Source organism: Pteropus alecto, unplaced genomic scaffold (genome assembly GCF_000325575.1).
Source record: "Pteropus alecto unplaced genomic scaffold, ASM32557v1 scaffold146, whole genome shotgun sequence".
NCBI lineage: Eukaryota > Metazoa > Chordata > Mammalia > Chiroptera > Pteropodidae > Pteropus > Pteropus alecto.
The window spans coordinates 13,964,394-13,980,882 of NW_006442107.1; the positions used below are offsets into that span (position 1 = coordinate 13,964,394).

The following is a 16,489-nucleotide window of genomic DNA, read 5'->3' on the forward strand; positions in this document are numbered from 1 at the left end:
GAAATGAACTATTGACCATCCAGCCACAAGGCCGTGTGGGATGAGTGCCCTACCACTGCTTCAAGATACAGCTGAGAATTGCAGGAAAGAGGAAAGGGGCTACTTCCAACCAGGGAGCCCAGGGAAGACACCCCAAAGGAAAAATATCTTTGACCTGGGCCATAGCAGTGAGCTTGTGAAGAAGGGAGGGAGTAGTGGGATGTGGGAGGAGACTAGAAGCCTGGTCCTCTAACTGGCATTAAGATTCTCTGAGCCTCTCCTGCCGGAAAGCCTGTCAGAAATAGGATTGTTTGCTCCCATTCTGCCTGAAGCAGAACCTCCAGCTCTCACCAGTGAATGTCTTACATGTGTTCATCATTCAATGAGCTCTAGGGTCTTGTGCTGTAGGGCTGCCATTGCCTCATCTCACCTGGTCCAGCTGCTGGGCCTGGGGTCTGGGAGGAGCCTGAGCTGGTCCATGCTGAGATCCGAGGCAGCCAGCTTCTGCACCAAAAGTTAACAGCTTTGTAGAGAAAACAGCTCTTCAGCTCCTAGGTATAGCCCTCTCTTACCTGAGAACCATGAATACTATATGCCTAGGGGGCAAATTGGGCAGACAGGAGACACAGCCTTGAACTTCAAATCCCTCCCCTTTGATACAGCTTTATCACTGAACCAGCACATTGAGCCTGATGAGGAAGATGTGTCCCCTAGAAATGGGCTCTCCACTATACATAAGGCATTCGTTCATGTTTTCTTTCATTCATTCGCTCGTTGGCAAAAGTTTAATGAATGCCTCTCAGAGTTAGTCTGTGGTGGTTGAGGAAGAAGGCAAGGCAGGTTTGGGATCAAGGTCGAAAAGTTTTGAGACAGGCTAAGGAGCTGGGATTTTACTCTGAAGATTTTTGAACAAGAAAGTGCCCCTAAGAGGTGATTTGGGCAGATTTATCCAATGACCATGACCAGGATGAATGGGGTGGTGAGAAGTGGGGGCAGAGAAACCAGCTACAACCTCTGGCAATTGTCCAGGCTTGAACCACTGAAGCTGAAAACAAGCGTTGGTAGGGGAATTCATTCACTGTTCACTGACTAGGAACATGGTAGGTGCTAGAAAGACAAGAGTCCATAAGGCAGCCTCTAGGTCTGAGAGGCCCTCAGGACATGAAGATGGATCCACAATCAGATCACCCCTCCAAACTGCAGAGTGCTAGAGAAGGGGTCTCCCACAAAGGTTGAGGCTTCAAAGGTGAGAGCCTCTCCCATCTGGGACTCCAGAGGGTCCTGGAAAAGAATGTGGAGGCAGGAGGACAGCACTCCATGTGCAAAGGCCTGGAGGTGAAAAAAGGTTTAGAAAATTCCAGAAGCAGAGTCTTCAATGATGCTGGACCACAGGGATGTGTGGGGATGAGGAGTGGGGACAAGGAATGAGGGAAGGGAGTGGGTCAGACTGCAGTGCAGGAAGACACTGGGGGGAGTCCCTACAGGAGACTGGGTGCATCAGAGGTGTGTCTGACACCCTCAAAGCACTGAGGTGGGGCATGGGTGTGGGGAGGCTACAGGCAGCGCTGCCCATCAGAGGCTGGGGAGAAGTCCTGGTGAAGAGCAACGAAGGACTGACCAGAGCCCAGATGGTGCAGAAGTGTTGGAATTCAAGGTCAAAGGGGGACTGAGAGAGGACTGGCTCAGACCTATCAGACCAGGTGACTGGGTGGATTCAAGGAGGAGGGGGCTCAGGCATAGGAAGACAATGTGCAGCTCAGTCTAAGTGGAGATTTGGGCCCAAGGCTCAGGAAGGAGTGTACAGGGTTGGAGACACAGCTCATGGGAGAGGTCATCTCAGGAGCTCTGGAGTGTTCAGGGAAAGAGGAGAGCCCTGGGTACAGCGAGATTTAAAGGGGCATCTGCCTCTATGCCACTGATGGGTGAGAAGGTACAGAGAGGTGAGAGAAAAGCCACAAGTGCCTTGGCAGTATCTAAGGCTGAAGGACTAATCAGATTATTAAACTTGCTGTACAGTGGTAAGCGGTGTTATCCTGGTGGGGATGGAAGCTCCATTATAATGGTCAAGTCTTAAATGGTGAGAAAGGGCAGAGGTTTAACCTCTGGCTTAAACTCCCAGGCCTCATGATCATGGAGGTAGTTGAGGGTTGCTATTTTAATGGCTCAAATTTCCTGCCAAGTAGTTGGGGTGGGGGAGTGAGTGTTTCAGAGGAGGCTGAATTTGGTTTCAATAATGAAATTAATTTAGTACTTCCAGACAGAGTGAAATGCATACCTCCCTAACAATGAAAACCTGCTGATCTAGACATTCTGATACTGGAGAAATCAGAAGAGGGCCTCACAGCAGGAAGTAATAAAAGACAGTAATGGAGCAGGTTTCTCTCCAAGGCCTGGCAGAGTAGAAGCTCTGATAGAAACAACTTGAGAGCAGAGGAAAGAAAGATCAGAAACTCAAGGAAGCTTCCTCCCCTAGAGTGACAGAACTTTTCTGTGAATAGAAGCTAAAAGGGCAACTTGGAATCACGATATGGTTGGGAACAAGGCTCCATTATATCTAACCCCATAATGTTCAAAACAACAAAAACCCATCAGTACTAGGCAGACCTCAGGCAATTCAGGATTTTCTATGATGGTCAAGATTTCTAATATAAAAGAGATTCTGTCCTTTTATTTCATTCCTGAATTTGTGTTGTCTCCTGCTAACTCCCATATTCTCCTTTTGCAATCAATAACCAACTCTGGTTCCCATGAGGCTATTGGGAAGATAGTGATTTGGCTCCTTGCTGTCCAAGGTAAACATCAGCTTGGAACAACAATCCAATCACTGTTCCTCCATCTAGGGAGGTTGTATAGGTCAGAAGACAGCAATTGCTTTGGCTGGCACTTGGCATCAATCCGAACTCTGTGCTGTGAACCAAGCAGAGAAATGGGATATCAGGGATACTAGGGAAGGGCAGGTTGGAGATTTTGAAATACTCCTCAGTTCCTCTGGAGCAGAGTTCCAAGACTGCCCTTTTGCTTTATATATCACATATTACTACAACATGGTTCAAAGGATGCTTCTTTAGTAGATTACGATCTGTGTGTATAAAATTACAATATAAGTGTATGAATTACAGTGCAGACTGTCAAGTGTACAGCAAGTCTTGTGAATGCTTATGGAACTGAATTACCTGGGTGATTACTGAAGAAGATGCTTCAGGACATCTTGAGTAAACTATCTACAAACACAACTGACAAAACAATAATCAACCATGAATCCAGTCTCTCCAAGAGAAGGCCTGCTTTCAGGGAACCTTCGGGGCTTGAGTTCTGTGCTGGAAAAGGCTCTAAAAGAGCAAAGTTAGTCTGTTGAATCTGCTCTGGAATCCCACATGCATGGGATCTGAACAAATCCCTGTGTGCCAGTGAAGATAAAGACTCAAATCACTCAGTTCATAAGCAAGAAAATAGTAGTTCAGGATGTCCTGGCTTCTGAGGTTGGGAAGCTCAGAAGTTTACTGCCTCAGTGCATACATGTGCACACATGCCTGAGAAACAAGTTCATATAGACTCAATCATCTAGAACTGCACTGTCCACATACAAGCACTTGAAATGTGGCTAGTCCACACTGAAATGGGCTCTAAGTGTAAAATGCACTTTATATTGTATGAAATATAATCAGTAATCTTTTATATTGATTATATGTTGAAATATTATTTTGAATATATTGAGTTTAAACATATGTCATTAAAATAAATTTTACCTGTTTCTTTTTACTTTTATTATGTGGCTACTAGAAATTTTTAAATTACAGGCAGGTTGGGTTGCTGTGGTCTTAGGGGAAGGCTCACTGAAGTGGCACCTTGGGGATGGTGGTGGAGGAAGATAATCGCAGTACCAAGCTGCTGGCTGGAAAGACTCCGAGTCTGGAAGAGCAGCTGCAAGGATAGACTGAAGTGATGCTGATGAAGTCCTCAGGTGGGACGAGCCTGCCTTCCATCTGCCATCATGGATGTGGCTTCTTTGGTGTTTCTGACTTCTACTATCTAGATCCACGTGTTGTTTGGTGTTTCCTGTTTTGTTGTTTTTGTGCTTGGCTGACTAGCCTAGAATTTTTGGCTCCAATAAATGGACCACTGAGCCATAGCTAAGATTCTATGAAATTTGCAGCAATCTAGTAAAAGCTCGATGTAGAGCTGTGAGCTGGTGGAAACACCTCTTCGCACTAAAGAAGCCAAAAACATACTTCATGACCATGATCATTTCTCTTGCTGAGGTTGCTTGGGTGGGACAGCAAGTCCACAAAATTCTCCTCACCTGATAGTGACTTTCATACTCTTGTTTCCTGGACTAAACCAACATGGAATCATTTTGAAATACACTGGAATGGCCAAAAGGGAGGTAAACAAGCTTCTCGAACAAAAAAAATAACACAACCGCTTTATTCAGTGATTAATGGCATATATATTGCCCTTGGGAAGTTTCTATTATGCTATCTGGACACTAAAATGTAGAAGTAGCTCTTTGTTCTTTCTCCTGCCCTTAGTTACTAGAAATTCCCTTGCCAGGTAAGGTTCTATGCATAGTGTCTTCATGTCAAGTGTAGCTGGGTACATTCTCATCAGTTGCCCTTCTTTATTTGGACAACTCATTCCTAAATACAACTTATTTGGATTTTTTTTCACCCGGGTTTAATTGGTTTCCTTGTAGGTACCTCTCTTTAAGTATTATAGTGGTGAACTTCACTCTTTAATAATTAACAGTGACTTTGGATATTGCTCAAGTTGATGTTTGCTTTCGCTAAATACAAGGTATAATGGTTACAGGAAGTTGGTTCTACTATCTGCTTCCAGTCTGCTTAAAAAATTGTCTGGCTTCATGAATATAGACACCAAGTTTACCACTTCTGATGAAGAGACCAGTTAAGATTCATTCCTCATTGTTTCTTTACCATGGGAGAAGATTCCTCATGGAATAAATTGAAACTAATTCTTTGCCCTAGTATGTTGGTTTCTCCCTTACGCAAAATTGAGCAATCTGTAGGAAACACCGATCCTTCCTCCAAAATGGGAACCTGACAGGCTCAGAGCTCTCGTCCCCTTGCACTTATGGACTTCAAGTTAGCAAACCCTTAAAGGCTTTTTAATAGCAAATTTACAAAAGCTTGGATTTAGGATTTTTAGCATACTTTTAAATTCAGATTTTCAGCTGACTGAAACTAAAGTACATAAGAGGTTAAGACTCCTGTCTGTGACCTTCACTCCAAGACCAGCCAATAAAGAACAAGTCTTCCTGTGTTTATTCAAGATTCAGCAGAAAATAATCTTATCCTACCAATTTTCAAGACCAGAATAAGCCTTTAAAGATAAGCCTCAAGACTCTCATTTTATGGTAATGTTGGCTGCTTTTGTCATAGATTTGGCCTAGGAGGTAATGACTACGCTGGTGTCTGACTTTTTTCCTAACTATTTCTCTGAAGAATATAAGGGCTGTTAGTGAGAGAGACTTATGGAGATGACAGATGGCCTTGGGTCCGTAGAGATTTTGTAACTCTTAGAAAGCACCTTAGAATCATTCTGTCTCCCAGTAGCTAGAAGTTTAGAGTTGTTGAAATCTGTAGTAATGAACTTGAGGGCCGAAACTGTGACATATTTGGGAATAATCAGTAAACTCTGATCAACTAGCTGTAATATAGTTTTGTGTATTACGCTACTGCTGTAAAACCTGGACCTTGTGGTATATGTCCCGAAATGAGTGGTTTTCTCCCTTTCAATACTGCTGTAAACAGTGGCACCCAAGTAGCATATATTTGATCTTTTTAAATGTTTCCTATGAAAACTACAAACTACCTTAATTTACACGTGTTTCCTCACTGTAAACAAGCCTGTCTTCTTATCCAGATATTTTTGTGTATACGTGTTCTACCAATTTAACTACCTTTGTGGTTTTAATCCTGTATTATGTCTTCTACTTTGTTTTGTGACAAGGGGAAAAATAAAAGCTGGAATCCCTGAAAACAAAAATTTTAATTCTATATGTAGCTCATATTTCTATTGGATTAGAAATACTGGATAGTGCTGGTCTAGAAACGTCCATTTAGGCAAAAATATCACTTAATTCCTTTGGAAGCAAGATGTCATTTTAGATAATGGCATAATCTCCTCCCTTCTTTCAGTAGATTATGTACATTCAGTTGCCAATTTGCCAGGTGACTCCATGTTCCAACAGGGTCAGGGAAAACCACTCTCACACTGGTCTTCACAGTACTTCTCACGCCCCTCTTATCCTCTCTCCAACCAACTCCCAAGTCCCAGTTTTTGTGACTACTTCCCAAACTTCAGCTGACACACCCGACATTCTGTATCTAGCACGTTCTTCCTTCTGCTCCCACTACTCATTCTCCTAGGGGGGATATCCTTTAACTCTCATGACTCATTTATGTCATATTACACACAAATTCAGATGATTCAGAACTCTACTTTTCAGCCCATACATCAGATTAAATGTCAAGATATTCTACTTTAAGTCAAACTCTGAGAAAAAATCTATGTACTTTTAAAGAATAAATGGAACGACTGAATGAAGTTCAAACTCCCAACTTCCTGCCAAATTCCTAAAATGGTTGGTGTATACTGGGAACAAAGGGTCAAGACCACACTTTGTGTGGTCTATTTACAAAAACTGTTAAAATAGAAATTGAGTAATCTGGCTTTTTTCCTCTCTGTATTTTCTATGTCCTTCCTCTGAAGAGGATAATAAATAATAAAATGTCCCAAAGAGGGACATATGAAAAGAGAAGGCCCAAAATAACATAAAATTAGGCAAGTTTGGTTCATAAAAAAAAGAACAGAGGTTCTTAATCTGGAATACATGGATGCAGGTGTGAATCCCTGGAAGTATGGGGCAAGGTTCTGAGAGTGTGTGCGTATGTAACAATTTTGAGAAAAGAATCTATAACTTTCATTAGATTTCGAATGGTCTGTGACCCAAATTAATACTACTGATACAGGACTTAAAAATGAAACTCAATGAAATTATGAGGTAAATACCAATTATCCATTTACATGTTAAATATTTTAAGACATCAATGATTATATGCTTGTAGTTATTAAGTCCATTACAATGCACATTTGTTCACTTTGTGTATCTTCACAGTATGATCCTCACCACAACTTGCAAAGTGTAACCATTCAGTGCCTTCTGCTTCCTTCTGTTCCGTTTTTCCATTACAATTCTTCCAGCATAATTTTTTGATAGCAAGCGTATGACTTTGGCTAAAACAAAGATAGAGAAATCATGAAATGAACATATGCTATGACAAAATATTTTAATGGGTGTTTACCTACATATTAACTAGTATACTCTTACTATTGATGTTAATATAAATGGAAGTCAAAACCTAAAAATCAAAATTTATAGGCTTTAAAATACCATCAATAATATTTTAACAATTTTATTCTAACCTTGAAAACATCTTTTACTTAAAACTGTCAATATTTAATTTATTGACCAAGGATACCACCAAAAAGAGCAAGAGACACTTTCCATCAAATTTTGTTTTAATGATTAGTGGAATTCATTTTATGGCTATTAAAATCAGCCTTTCTGATAACTACTAAATGTGTTTAAGAATTCCAACTCTGCAACATATTCTAGATTATTTTATTCTTCTCACATCCCTATAAAATGGATGGCCTCTTACATTTTTACTTCTGGGTAAAGAAAGACAGTGAAAGATTTAATAAACTGCCCAGTGAAAGAACCCTGGTCACCAATGTGATCTTCAACTACATAACCTTGGGCAAGATACTCATATTAATGCTCATGCTCAGACCGATAGCAGACATACAATGCTCCCCAAAATATTGTTAAATAAATATGAAAATATAATATCTTCTATAAATTTAACCTGAAAATTAGACCTCCAAACCAAAAAGGAATAAAGTGAAAAACTTAGATTTTAAGACAATAAAGACTGAAAACAGTGCCAGAGCACACAAATTATACTTTCAAATGGTGAGAGTCCCTGTCACCAGATGAGCTCTCAGGATCAAAAGGTAGGAATAAAGTATAACCTTGAAGGAATGAAACACACTTTAAAATCAGTACACCAGAACCTATGCAACCAAATGACTGAGCCCTTGCAAGTGGCCCCTCTGGGAAGTAATACACATTTCCACAGTATTGTTGTGCCTCAATGCTTCCCGAAATTCTTCTACTGGAAATGCTGTCAGAGTACTCTGACAGCTCATCTTCCTGTGAGGATGAAACTGATTACTGAAAGCAGTCAAAAGTCATTTGGAGATGAGCTTTATCAGTAAAATGAATGCTGAGCTTTAAAAAAAAAGCAATCAAAATGAGTAAAAGTATAAAAGGTATTACAACTGGTTTTCTTATATCTAGTAAGTTAGTTCTGGACACAAGTGATAAAGAGAAGTTCCAAAAATATTTTAAGTGACACCACTTTCACTGGAATGTGTTACTGATCAATATTAAAGTTCTCTTATTTCATTAGAAGAATGATTTGAAGTAGTGACACCACTGAAATATATATACATATGTATACATATAAAAATATCTAGCTATCAATATTTAAATTCACAATATTAATACATCACATTTAGAAGACAGAGAATGGGGGGAACCAACCTAAAAGGCAGTGTTTGCTTATTAATTACCTTTGTAACTCATAACAAGCAAAAAGTTCACTTGAAAGGTACTTCAAATTTGGTAACTGGAATATCAGCAATCTAAATAATGTAATGTGTTAAGTCGGGAACTAGTTCTTACAAATCCAAAGTCACAATAATGAATATAAAAAAAAAATGAAAAACTCAAATTCTGTACATGACCCTCGCCTGTGCTTTCTAAGAGGCTTCCTGCCAGTTGTCCTACATTGGGCCATGGACGTGATCTGGGTATCAGACGACGGCAGAGGGAACACTGTGGGCAAGCAAGGTGAAAGGAAGGGAAAGAAAAGGGAGGTGAGCCCAGGAAGAGAGAAAATTTCAAGTGCCTGGAATGCGGAATTCATTGGAGTACTTCCCTCTTTAGTAAGCCAACGGTATGAACTAGTCCAACTGCTAAGCTCACCATCAGAGAGGTGGGAGAAGCCATGAGGACAAGAGTAACAAAGGTGGTCTCATTTAACAAATACAATTATAATGAGCACTTAACATGCTTTGTAGATAAGATAGCTCCTCTAGATGAAAACTCTTGTAAAGACATGTGCTCATAATAGACGGATATTGAGATGATTACTTTATAAGTTGCATAAATGTTTAATCACTATGTTGTATACCTGAAACTACTATAATATTGTATGTCAACTATAATTGAAAAGTAAAAATAAAATAGAAGAGATGTACTCACAAATCTCCCTCTTTCAAGCCAATCACCTCATTATGATACTGTCATTTAAAATTGTATTTGAAATCATATTTTGAATAGTGCAGATACATGGAAGTTAAAGAATCCTAAGAAAACCTGATATAGAATGATGTTAGTGACCTTTTTGGAAAGTTTAGACATTTTTAAAGAATAATGGGTTAAAAGTAGATTAAAAAATGATCCCTCCTGTCTAGGCAGGTCAGAGTGAAAAGGAGGTTGCAAATGGCAGGTACTCTAAGTCAGCTCAGGTGACAAAGGCCTGTGCTCAGGGTGTAAGGCTCAGGGACAGAGTTACGGTGCTTGGAAGCCAGTCACGGGGCTTTGAGGGGCACTCAACAGTTTGCTCCATTACAGGACCTGAGCTCAAGTGTTCAAATGCAAGATGTAGCCACCAAAATATTTCAAAAAAATCACTAAACATTTTGAATAAAACTTTATTAAGAATCTATTATAGTCAAATTCTAGAACACCTTAGGAAAATCACTTTTATCTCAAATGTGTTATCTATAAAGACAACATTATGCAAACAAGCAATATAGTCAAGCAAACTTTTAAAAACCAAGTGTAATATAGTAACAAACATTAATTTGAAGATATTAGCATAGAATAGAGGAACCATTTAGTGGTGAGCACCATGAATAATGATTTGTGTCTCTCCCCATACAACTGTGGCATAAAATTTGCTACTAAAGACTCCATGATTTCTATCTAGTCTGATGGAAGTAGAAATAGAATATACCTTTGACTTGTTTCTACACAGTGGGTCCAGTCGTTTACTTCTGGAACTTGATCAGTCTTTTTCCAGGTATATAAACAAATCTTTCCACACTCTAATCCCACTGCAACAACATATCTGTTTTTAAGAGGGGGAAGAAAGTGATTAATTTAGCATGAATTTGTGTTATCTCCATCATCACTCTAAAGTAGTTCTTTACAGTGTTCTCAACTGTTCCATGCTTACAAAGGACTCTGTTTAAAAGCACCAGCCCAGTGCACTGGGTTGCACTGCTATCCTGTGCCCTTAAGGAGCATTCTCTCCATGGATGGTACACACAGTTTTACTTCTGTCCTCCACTGGCAAAACCAATGTTTCTGTGGCTGGCTGTAGGGGCCCTCATTCTGCTGAAGACACTTGGTACAGAGAAAGCGCCACAGTCCTGAATTTGGTGAAATAAGAACATTTGAGCCACACTCCCAATCTCTCTTTTGCCACTCTAAATATCACTGAATTCTATCAATTTAAAAACGCTTATGAGAAACATAAGCATTATGAAAAAAATAATAGCTTGGAAGCTAAAAGAACCCATGAGTGTAAGTATAAAAGGGCTATATATTGAGAAACCAAGTGATCTTCTTAAAGAAAACATATAATGAAGCCCCCCACACAGAGACTGACCGTTGGGAGAGGTTAAGCACTGGGCAGACGCTGACAGCTGTCACAGACCCACCCACGTCCAGGACAGAGGAGCAGGGGCCGATGCTGTGCTCGATGGAGTCATCACTGGAGTCACACTCACCCCAGACAACCACCTAATACAGACAGATCAAACTCTGTAAAGCTTTCCCTTTGTAAGATTTCTGGCAATGCACTGGAGTTTCAATGACATAGATAACGTAAAATACTTGCTCTGGCATTTAAATAAATGTATCATTTGTGTTCCAGAATTTCAGAGCATATTTCAAGGATCACAGAGAAGCCAGAGTGTAGCCAACACAGTCTCTGAAACTTCAACTACCTAAGTGTGCCATCCAAAGATAGAGACCAGGAGGCACCTGGCATGCCCTTTACACTCAAGAAATCAGTTCTGATCCAGTGAGACTCTACTGATCATGTCCTCACTGAGGGGCTCATGCACCTGTCATGTATGGGGACAATGCCCTGGCTCTTCCTCTACACTACCCACTGCTTAGGGTATCAGCTCAACTTTCAGGAGGCCCTAACCTTAAAGATACCCTGTATAGGAAATGATGCTTCCCTGGAAGTTCATGCCTCAATGGGGTCTGACTAGTCACAAAGACACAGAAAGGAAAGTGAAGCAGACAGGAAAATGCAGGACCAAAGCAAGATTCTGAGCAGAAGGCTCTGCCCAAGGAAGCAGAAATGCGTTTCTGAGAATGTGCAGTAGATGATGCTTTGTCTGTTTCAGCCCTGATGTGTCTCCGAGAGCCACAGCTGGACCATCTGCTACTGGGCATGATTGCAGAGAGCACAAGCAGTCCTACTTTCTCAGCAGCTAGCACAGTGCAGACAAATAAATGCTGGAGAAGAATTAAACAGGCAAGTGAACAGAAGTGAAGGTCCAAAAGGAAGAGTTTTAGAGGCTGACATTTCAGTGTCTTACTGCATGACAATATGGCTATGCTAGCCCTCTGCTTCAGTAAATTGTACCATGACTAGGAGAGGGCAGGGAGAGAAAAGGAAAATGCTCAACTGTCTTAACACCTCTGGTCTGCAGGAAAGGCAGAAAAAGAAAAGAAAGAGTATGAAGACAGAGAAAAGACCAGAAGCCAGGTGAACATTTCCCAAAAAAACAAGGGCGAGTGTCATGGTCAAAAACTACTGCTAGCTAACTTGTTCTGTTTTTTTCAAAGCTTCGATCTCATACACACGCCCCACTCTCACCACTGAATGAAAAGGTAATAAGCATTCATGACAGAAAAAAAATTTTAATTCATAAAAGTAAAAATAAGTGGAAAGTGTTTTTCTCCTTATGCCCCTGTTCCCTGCTTCTGCTCTCCTAATCTCTTATTCTTGATCCATTTGTTACTACTTTTTTCATTCTGGGACCATCTAATGCAGGTCATGTTCATATTTGATATTTCAGAGAAATGTACTTAAAGAATTCAACAAGTAAGAAAATACCTTTTTATGTATGCTTATGAAAAATACAAACGAGAATACATAAATCAGTTTTTAAAAGTTGTATCAGAAAGTCAGGATTATATGTTTTCTATCCAAACATACCTGTAACAATATTATTTTACACCTGGAAAAATAGTTGAGTTAAAAATATTACCTTTTTGTCTCGACTTCCAGTGAAGAAAAACTTGCTATCAGGACTCCAATCACAAGACCAAATAATTCTACTGTGCACAGCAGTGACTTTGTTAGTGAAGGCAAAGAGACTGAAAATTGGATCTGAAAGAAACACATATGCACTACTCACAAAGCAGAGAAAGCTATTTTTTACTTGTTAGAAAGCTATGCTGAAGTACCATATACATCATGTAATTTAGCATTCAATTTATATATGCTGACTTTTGCAACAGACCAAAGCTAGGCAGTTGACCTCTCATCAGAAGACTATGGGCATATAGTTATCTTTCTAGAAAGGAATGATTTTATATTGACTAGTCCCTCTTTAGTGACTGATGACAAACATCTTCCAGGCACTTAGCTAAAGGTTTAATTTATGCTGATAGAAGAGGCCTGAAGCAATTTAACCTTACTCAGAAAGTAGCCAGATTTGCATATTAAGATATGGAAAAAAGATTAATGCACCCTTGAATAATGTTAAAAAAATAAACCCAAACTTAAAAAAATATCTTTTCCTTTGTAAGATTTAAATGTAACTTCTAGTCCTTATATGGAGTAAACTCTAAAATGCATAACTGCTTACGAGGAAGGAAGTAGAAGGTATTTACTAATTCTTAATTTGCAAAGATACAGCTAATTAATGGATATGTTATTAGTATCATTTTAACTTTTTTAAAAGTAGGAGTTGCATGTTAGGAAATCACTAGTTGCAAAAGAAATCAGTCTGTTCTAACACATGCTGCTTAGTATGTGTCATAGGCCCTGGTATTCTATAAAGGACAAGAAACTTAAGGGACTAGAAATATCACAAGATGAATTCAATGGAAAAAATAAAAATATGAGTAAATAACACTCTAGATTTTACCCAAAGAATCTGGGGGAACAGGAATGGCTACTATGAAAAAAAAAAACACTTTTTCCCTTTTATTTATTTATTTTTTTCAATTTGTTAGGCTCAGAGTAGAAAGGTAGGTAGATGTGTTAATATCTTGCCCAGGGGTCATGTTATTCACAGATGGATGCCCAAAACACCATTCCCAATTATCGAAGTGACAGGGATGGGTAGGAAAAGGATAAAGATAATGGTTCTTCTAAGTTTCATAATTTAATTATATCTTCATTATTCCTGTCCCATAATATCCTAGCTCAGAATATGGTGGCATTCTATAACCATCTGCAAAATCTAGATTTTCTATATGTAGATTTTTATATTTCTTTAACTCAAATGTCTGAACACATGCCATCCTAACTACATAAGTGCAAGGAAGTCAACCCAAAGGTCGCCTGCGTTTAAATCTTAAGAGGTTGAGTCTTCCTCCATTATAAGAGGATTTTGAAAGACTTCACAACAGTGAGACTCTGCTCTTCACCCTGGTATCATTTGTTTCTCTTCACCCAACAGCTGCCCAAGGTGGATAAAACAGAGATCTGTTTCACTACCAATCCTCCCAATCAGAAGCTGTTTTTACCTAACTCAGGTGAGATTGTATCCTGCCTCTTCCACAGTGACCAGGTTCGATCTCTGGAAACAGCTAGTAAGAACTTGTCATTAGGTGAGAAGGCCATCTGTGTGACAGTCAAACTGTGGAAAACTAAATTCTGCACCTGTTTCCAAGATGCAGTGTTCCAAAGGATGATAGCTGCATGCTCTTTCTTAGCTGCCTGTAGAACAGAGATAAAACAATGATGAAACAATTTAAATAGAAATAAACTGAAAACATTTAAAAAATAATATATTGTCTCTATAGGTATATTTTATGTATCTGTGTAAGTGCAAAAAAAAAATTTCTGAGAAGATAACATACCACAACTAGGTGTACAGTCTTTAGGAAGACAAAGATTGGGATTAAAAAAGATGAATCATCAGAGATTAATGCTGTACTCATAATGTTTCAATATTTTTACAAGAATTCATTTGTGTATTAATTGTGTAATTAACACTTTAGAGACTTCACTTCTAGTCAATATGGAGTATCATGTGAAAAAACTAAAAATCCAAAGTACATGAAAATGATGGCACTCCAAAATATGAGATATCTGGCAACAAAGAATACTGATCTCTGAGAGACAAAAATGAATCATAGAATGGTTAAAAAAAAGAATATCACTGAGCTCAATGACAAATCCAAGCAGTTAAATACAGGTGTAACGAGAGTCTCCATAAAGGGTGAGAAAGAAAATACTTAAAAAGATAATGGCTTGAAATTTTCCAAATTTGATGAAAACAATAAACCTACAGATCCAAATTCAATAAAACCCAAGCACAAGAAACATGAAGAAAATCATACCAACAATATTCAAATTGTTTAAAACCAACAATAAATATACAATTGTAATTAAAGGAAAAAAAACCATTACTGAGCAACAAAGAAAAATTACAGCTGTCTTATGAGAAACAATGCAAGTCAAAAGAAAATGGCTGAAAGGAAAACCAACAATTCTTTACACACCAGAAATATCAGTCAAAAATGAAGAAGAAATGGATTTTTTTCAGACAGGTAAAAGCTGAAAAAATTCATGACTAGCAGAACTGCATTACAAAGATATTAAAGAATATGCTTCAGGCAGAAAGAAAATGATATCTAATGGAAAATTTTTTATTATTTAAATCTCTATAACAGCTAATTGGTCAAAGCAAAAAATAATAATATATTGTGGGATTTCTAAGAATAAGTAAAATGTATAACAATACCACAAAGTAGGGGGAAACAAAAGTATACTTCTATGAAGTTCTTAACTGGTACATGAAATAGTGCAATTTTACTCAAAGGCAGACGGTGGTATATTAGAGAACTATACTATAAAATGTAAAACAGCTAATGAAATAATACAACAAAAATTTGTATCTAACCAAAACGAAGATGGACATAAGATGGAGTAATAAAATGGACATAAGATGGAGTAATAAAATGGACATAAAATGGACATAAAAAGTAATCAATTAATCCAAAATAAGTAAAATGGAACAAAAAACAAATGAATCAAGAAGTAAACACATAGCAAGACAGATTTAAATCTAACCATTTCATTTATTACATTAAGTGCAAATAGTCTAATAAACTCTCCTATTAAAATGAAAGTTTATCAAGATGAGTAAAAAAGATCCAACTATAGGCTGTCCCCAAAAAACCCACTCAAAATAAAACTAATAACTTAAAAGTAAAATGATGGAAAAGATATATAATTAAAGCACTACTCAAAAGAAAGCTGGAATGGTTATCTTAATATCACACAAAGTAGATGTTTTCAGAGCATAAAATTTTACCAGAAATAAAGAGGGTCATTTCAACGATAAACTAGTAAACAAGAGGACATAATAATAATAATAAATGTTTTAACAATAGAGCTTCAAAATACATAAAGCAAAAACTGAACTGTAAGGATTAAAAAATAAGTCAACAATTATAGTCAGATATTTCAAAATGCCACTCTCAAAAAAACGGAAAGGATAAAGAAGACTTGAGCAATATTATCAACCAATCTGATGTAGTTCATATTTTCAAAACACTCCACCCAACAGAAACAGAGCCCATTCTTTTCAAAGTGACCATGGAAACTGACCAAGATTAAATTTCAAAGGATTCAAATCATACTGTGTTCTCTGACCACAATGACATTAAATCAGAAATCAGTAACAGAAAGATAACTGGAAAACAGCATAGAGAAACTAAGTAATACATTTTGAAATAACCTATAGATCAAAGACAAAAATCAAAGGAATATTAGAAAGTATTTTTAATTTAACAAAAATAAAAACAACATATTAAAATTTGCAGAATGTCTCAAAAACAATAGAGGGAAGTTTATAGTATAGAGAAGTAATATAGTTAAACACTTATATTAAAAAGGTCTGAAATCGACTCAGCTTTAACCTTATTTAATTAGAAATAGAAAATGGAATCTAAGTAGGAAAAAAGCAATAAAAACAGCAAAAATCAATGAAATAAAAGCAAGAAAAACAGCAGAGGAAAATCAAAAAATAAAACCAAGAGCTGCTTCTTTGAAAATATCAATAAATCTAATTAATTTCCTAATCAATCCCCAGAATGTATTGGGGGAAAAAAAAAAGGGGGGTGTGAGAGAGAAGATATAAATTACTA

The 16,489-nt window shown here is 37.9% G+C and overlaps 1 protein-coding gene and 1 pseudogene across 2 annotated transcripts in view; one reads left to right on the forward strand and one right to left on the reverse strand.

Moving 5' to 3' along the window:
* Positions 1–3,495: 3,495 nt before the first annotated feature.
* LOC112469270 lies at positions 3,496–4,393 on the forward strand (annotated as a pseudogene).
* A 1,576-nt stretch (positions 4,394–5,969) lies between these two features.
* ELP2 (elongator acetyltransferase complex subunit 2) overlaps positions 5,970–16,489 on the reverse strand; it is a 37,514-nt gene continuing 26,994 nt past the window's right edge. The window contains exons 18-22 of one of the 2 annotated variants that reach the window (XM_006919959.3): positions 13,859–14,051; positions 12,370–12,491; positions 10,749–10,882; positions 10,092–10,205; positions 5,970–7,236 (exon numbers count right to left, since the gene is read on the reverse strand). In XM_006919959.3, coding sequence (XP_006920021.1) covers positions 7,080–7,236; positions 10,092–10,205; positions 10,749–10,882; positions 12,370–12,491; positions 13,859–14,051 — 720 coding nt within the window. In that variant the 3' untranslated portion in view covers positions 5,970–7,079. The remainder of the gene's footprint in view (positions 7,237–10,091; positions 10,206–10,748; positions 10,883–12,369; positions 12,492–13,858; positions 14,052–16,489) is intronic. The other variant, XM_025038696.1, reaches the window with a different exon arrangement.